The sequence below is a fragment of the Sphaeroforma arctica genome (assembly GCF_001186125.1).
Source record: "Sphaeroforma arctica JP610 unplaced genomic scaffold supercont1.657, whole genome shotgun sequence".
Classification (NCBI taxonomy): Eukaryota; class Ichthyosporea; order Ichthyophonida; genus Sphaeroforma; species Sphaeroforma arctica.
The window spans coordinates 11,329-17,898 of record NW_014039901.1 but is presented as its reverse complement, the minus strand read 5'-3'; the positions used below and the strand labels follow the sequence as shown (position 1 = coordinate 17,898).

At 43.8% G+C, this 6,570-nt stretch overlaps 2 protein-coding genes across 2 annotated transcripts in view; one reads left to right on the top strand and one right to left on the bottom strand.

Annotated features, from left to right (window-relative positions):
* Positions 1–672: 672 nt before the first annotated feature.
* On the bottom strand, positions 673–5,427 carry SARC_07876 (hypothetical protein). Its single transcript, XM_014298164.1, has 3 exons — positions 4,666–5,427; positions 3,735–3,953; positions 673–3,157 (listed from the first exon to the last, which is right to left on the bottom strand). Exons 1-3 carry the CDS (start codon positions 5,197–5,199, stop codon positions 1,232–1,234), a joined length of 2,679 nt encoding a protein of 892 aa, XP_014153639.1. The 5' UTR covers positions 5,200–5,427; the 3' UTR covers positions 673–1,231.
* A 698-nt stretch (positions 5,428–6,125) lies between these two features.
* The window catches only part of SARC_07875 (hypothetical protein), a 6,422-nt gene continuing 5,977 nt past the window's right edge, over positions 6,126–6,570 (top strand). The window contains exon 1 of the mRNA XM_014298163.1: positions 6,126–6,430. Coding sequence (XP_014153638.1) covers positions 6,392–6,430 — 39 coding nt within the window. The 5' untranslated portion in view covers positions 6,126–6,391. The remainder of the gene's footprint in view (positions 6,431–6,570) is intronic.

Sequence of the window (6,570 nt, the reverse complement as noted above, 5' to 3'; positions counted from 1 at the left end):
TTGATATGCTACATATACATATGCATACATACTGTACTACGCTACATACTATATATGCATACTAATCTGTAACACTATGTACGCACGACAGCACGTGATCATATGATATCTACGACGTCTCACTATAGTATGTGCAGAAAATTCGTATGACTCAAGTAAGCACACTAATCTACATGTACTCAATATCTATCGCTCTACTCAGAGCTATACCAATAACGAACTTGTGAATATGTACACAAGAGATAGAAGTGAGTTAATATACAAATATAAGTATATATATTTTATATATATACACACACACACACACACACATATATATATATATATATATATATATATATATATATATATATACATATATATATATATATATATACATACATATATATATATATATATATATATGTATATATATATATATATATATATCTATGTATATATATATATTATGTATAGGCATATATATATATATATATACTATTTATATATATATATATATATATATATATGTGTGTGTGTGTGTGTGTGTTTGTATATATATATATATATATATATGTGTGTGTGTGTGAGTGTGTGTGAGTGTGTACACCTATATTCATTTCAAGAACGTGTATCAGATATGAAATCCTATCCCACGGTAGAGTACATATGTATTCTCGATAGAGCTGTCTGGTCGTTGCCGAGCGGATGCAAGCGCTACCGTATAAAACTTTATCCGGGGCTTGATAGTGCATGAGGTACGGTTGCGATAGGCGCCTTGTTTGACTTGATGTATAAAAGGAGCACAAATGCCCCGTATGCGGACAAACAACGTGTGTGTACGCGAGAGCGTTCAGTTGCCGATTCAAACAGTCAATGCATGTCTATACTTAGACCCCTGGTGCATTTGTTGCCTCTGTGTGCCAGCACCATCTGGACGGACGAACTGCACGAGAGTGTGCGTTTGTTTATGCTTATGTATATGAAGCTCACACACCACTACATCTTCATTGACACGCCAGATGTGTCCGTGCAGACACCTCACTGTGCACGCCCACACACTCTAAGCGCGTGCCATTCCCTCATGATACGGACAAGTACGGAACCGTAGGTTGATTTTACTGTGCTGTGTGTTTGCAGTATGTGCCATCTTAATGTCTGAGGTCACTATAACACGTGTGCATAGTATTGGCTACCACGTGCTGATGTAACATACCAACCCTTCAGTATACCCACCAACCACTCGCGCTCCTCAGTCAATCTCAATGAACTCCTGGCACGCCTTCTTGCGCTTGGGCTCTGGAGACTTGCCCTTCTCCGCACGCCGTCCCAACATTGTGTTAAAATTGTTGATCCCACTTGCAGCTCTGCCTGGACTTGTACCAGGCCTCTCTGTGCCCGCTCCGATAGATCCTCCCTGTCCTCCCGAGAGAAAACAGTGGTTATTGTTCGAGTAAAACCCGGGTTTATCAGTACCGCGAGGAGTCAGGAAGGTCCGCACTCGCGCTTCCTGCTTAGCTGTGGTGGCGGCCTTGGGGGTCCACCTGCCAAATGCCAGCTCTTTGTCAGCCGCACTCTTTGGCCCAGGCAGTATACCTGTGGTACATTTGTATGGAGAGGGATGCGAAGGTTTGGCCCTGGAGTCCACCTTGTTCTCTATCTTGCGAAGTTCGGGCATGCGCGGGTGCAGTGGCGACTTTCGTGTCTGGTCGCTCGAGCCTACACCCGTACTTGCGTCGTGTGTACGTTTGACAGAGCCCCCTTTCCAGGAGAGTTTGGGGAGAGGCTCATCCGAATCGGTATTCGAAGTGCTGACCGGCTTGCTGGGTGCTTTAGGCTCTGGCGATATACTCGCACCCGCATTGCTCGTTTGCCCGCTCTCACTGGCTTTACTGACGGCCGAAATATTGGGTATGGTTTCACTGTCCGTTTCGAGCACCCTAATTTCTTTCTCCTTGTTCCTGATTATCGCGTCCTTCTTCCCGATTTCGTCGTCCTTGGACCCGACTATGGCGTCCTTTTTCCTAATTTCCTCGTCTTTGACCTTTATCCGCTCATCGTTGGCCTCGATTCTCTCCGCCTGGGTTTTTATGACCACATCTCTAGCACTGAGAGCTTTGTCTTTCGCTTCAAGTTGCTTGCACGTGGTCGTGAGTTGTTTCTCCAAGTCTTTCATTCGCTTACTCTGCTTCTTCAGTTTTTCGTGCGCCGCCTCTAGGTCCTGTTCCTTCTTTGCGAGTAGTACCACCTGTCCAAGATTGTCCATATACATTGAATCCGACAGATCTGTCGCCTCAGGCCAATCAAGCTCTTCTACAAGCTTCTTTTGATCCGCGCACTTTGTTTTAAGACCTTGTATTTCCTCCGTGAGCGTGGCTATAACGTCATCCCGGTCTTTCAGTTCCGCCGCGTGCTTCCTCTCCATATCCTCCCGTGGCCTATTATCACTATTATGCGTCTTCCATTGTTCTGCATCCACCTCACCTTCTTCCTCGACTCCACTCTCTGCACCAGTTGCCGTGGCAGTTGCTCTGGCACAGGACTCGTCGGATTCGTCGGATTCTTTGGCCTTTAACTGGGCATTGTCCGCCTGTGCAGCCGCCTTTTCAGTTTGTATCTCTAATATGCGGAATTTGTTCTCCCACTCCTCGGCCAACAGTTTCGCAACACCCGCCTCCTTCCAGTCTTTGTCTGACTGTTCCTTCAATCGGTCGTATTCGAGTTTGGTTTGTCGGACGTATGCATCGTACTTGTCGTTTGCCTCCCGCAATGTGGTTGGGATGTTGTCGTACAATGCTCTGAGTGCACTATACTTCTCTTCCAACTGCCGTTCACACGCACTGGAAAACGCATCACCACTCCAATGGCCCATTCCCATTCTTTGGCTATCACCAGCATCATTCTCCTTGTCCGATTTCTCAGACACATTGTCCGACTTCTCAGACACCTTGTCCGATTTCTCAGACACTTTGGTCGTATTCTCTACGGTATCCATACCCATTTCCGCGTCGTTGTCATCACTTTCTAGGCGTTGTGCGTGGTGGTGGCCCAGGAGCGATAGCCTGGCATTCTCAAACTGCAGATGTCTGTGTGCGGACTTCTCCTTCTCCAACTGATCTTGGATGTCAGCAAGTTCTTTGCGGAGATTCGAGAGATCCTCCTCTTTACGTACCAGGGCCTTCGGTGCGTATACGCGATATAGGAAGGATTTAGAGCAGATGAATATATAGCCATAAAGTGTACGTAGGACGAGACATATGTATAGCATATCCACGGTATGTATTAAAAGAAAACGTGTAACAGAGAAAAATATGGGTATGTAGGTAGAGATATATGTGTATCATATGCACAGTTTATATTTAGAATAATAAGCATAAATAGGTATATTTATGCGGGTGAATGCATATATATATATATATATATATATATGTGTGTGTGTGTGTGTGTGTGTATATATCCTATAAACAGTCCGTCTACACAAGACTATCACACTATCACACTAGCCAATTCATACAACATTGAGCATGCAATGAAGCATGCATTTCTGAAACTCCATACTACACACATGTGAATACATGTGCTTAGGATCGCACATAAAAGGGACGCACGTATACACACATGAACGTACACAGCAGTGCACACCTTGCCCTGAGCCGATAGACGACATATCCGTACAAACATGTACAAACTCGCAACTATACTACATCCACAATCCCAACGATGAGCATATTATCCACATCTCCAGAGACACCCACCTCCTTTGTTCTGCCAAGGTCCTTCTCTGCTACCACAGCCCCTGTTGCGTCGCTCTCGTCGGCGTGCATGTGTGTGTCCTGTGCATCCCAATGCGCCGTGAAGTAGTCGTCCAGGAACACTCCCTGTGTGTCCGATCTCTGCTCCACGCTATCATCTTCCATGTCCATGGCTTTGCCCTCGCTGTTGTTGCGACTATTTTCCGGATCTTTCAAACCGGGCTGTATGATAAAGGGTGGCAGCGTGGTGTTGTTGATTGAATATGTACCACACCCAGTCTGCCGTGGTATGTGGTAGAGGGTTCTAGTTGCGTTTAAATGCACTACTACAGTGTATGATGGACAGTTATATGCATTAAGTGCCCGTTGGCATGTACGCTGGTATACGATTCTAAGTGTCCAAGGTTAGCAATACACATGATACGCCTACCATCATCGCGTGAGGGTCTGTAGTATTCGGATATACTCGCACACGTGCACTTGTATGTGCAACAGGTGAGAGCCTTGAATTGGAAGCTCAAGTGTAGGTACATACAGATTTACTATGTTTCTTAATTCGAGATGAAGTATGGGGTAGATCAAACTGAATGTATAGATATACCAGCGTTCTTGAATAAATACATAATGTTCATATTGTAATCGCAAAAAAATCAGGCTATGTTACGAGTGATGCATGGTTTCTCTGCACTGTACATAGTCTGATAAAATCAATTTGTATACGTATGTGTTTTTATATTCATCTTCAGAACCTCGTAATATACGCACACTGGTTCAAGCATGTTTATACACATAAATTCGCTATTTCCTCACACCTGTATATATGAAAATTCTGATATGAATATATATATATATATATATATATATGTGTGTGTGTGTATGTATATATATATATATATGTGTGTGTGTGTGTGTGTGTGTGCATATATATAAGTACCTTGGTAGTATTGAGCACATCTCGGTCGTCGCCTTCATCATACACGGCCGGATACAACGCACTTGCCTCCAGACGCTTTTCACCCTTGCTTGCAGTTGCTTGTGCATCCACAATTGCATTCACATCCACATTGACGCTTTGCGCATCGCCATTACACACAGCCAGCAACCCTTTCTTTTCCTCTGCGTTTGCATCGGCCAGTGGCTTGACCGTTGCACGTTGATTCTGCTCTCTCTCACTCAGGACAGACACCTCACACTTTAGCCAGTGCACCTCCTGGCGTGCCCTTGCCAATTCACCCTCTAATGCACGTACAATCAACAGCTTCTCCTCGATTATATTTTGTGCATGCACATCTCCTCGTGCCTGGTCGTCTTTGAAAGCGTCTATGGCTGCATTCTTTCTTTGTATATCGCCGATGAGCTGACGTACATAGCTCTCCTTGTAATACACGCCACTCTGTACGCCCTCTATGCTGTCACTAAGTGTCACTTCCTCGCCCAGCATAGGAGCGGACACTGCTGGCGTCGCCATGGTAACGCCGTGTATTGTATTTTTCCGCGCGCGCTATTGCGTGTGTATGGTGCGGAATGCGTGCACGTGCTCTGCGAGTGTTGTGTATGCGTGCGTATTGCATGTGAAAGCGAGTTATATGCAGAAACGTGTGTGCTGATTTATCTCGACTAAGTGCACAAACGTACCTACACTACTGGCGTCGGGCGCACAGTAATGATTCAACGGACTAGACACTGTGTAGTGCCAGGTGACTTATACTTGTTTCGGAGTGTGTGTATTATTCGAGCCTTGCATACAGGTATAGTGCGAGCCTTGTATACAGGTATAGTGTGAGCCTTTCATACAGATATAGTACGACATGTATTGCAGCCCCTTCACGTACGTGTCCAGGGTGCACCCACTACGTGCGCTAAATCTGTCACATTCGTAGGCTTCAACAGTGACAGCCGCCGTTGTGTATGGTCATACCTTATCTCACAGCCGCGCAACCATCACGTAATATGGTCCAATTTTTTTATTACAATTAACATATTTACAAAAATAAATAAATAGCTCTAAAAGTCGTGGCCCTCTGGAAATGTCACTGGGGCTCGGGGGGGATGACAAATGTCCAAACACAGTCCTTTAATATAGTCACAGGACACATCATTTCGGTTGTGAGACAGGACAAAAATAGACCAGAAAATAAATATAAGAACCGGTCCACTTAGGAGTCAGGAGGAGTCCAGGACATTAAGATACGACAAGTCATCATTGGCGAGGATTTTAGAAATAATCCGAAGGCGTATATGTATATACGTGTCAAAGTGTCAAAACATCAGTGACAACTATCACACCCTCTCCCGTAAATATGCATTGTAAATATACAGAATCACTGGGGCTATATATTTAGTATAAAAAAATGCAATATTTACACACGACATACATATGTATTTATGTATATTGGGTAGTAGGGCTTAGGTGCACTCAGTTAGAATCCAATAACTCTTCACATTTACTATTTACTAAATCAATAGATGTGCTCATATGGATGTCTGGTTATAATAGGTGAGTTCAAGTAATTCCTGCAGCGGTGTTTACCGAACAAATACCGTACATAATCCCAAGCTCAGTCTTCGTTTCGGTTGTGAAGTGCCCGTTGTAACGGTGTTGCCCTTCATAGATAGTTTAAATAAATAAGTTGCCGAAAGCACCATCACTATACGCCACTATGGTCGAGGAGGAAGACTTCAGTAACTACATCTCACACGTAAGTTGCTTCGCGTCAGTTAGCTCCTGTTGTTGTATGATACGTGATATGTGTTGATACAATATACTTTCGTATTATATATATATATATATTAATACATATAATACATATATATATATATATACATTATATATATAAAA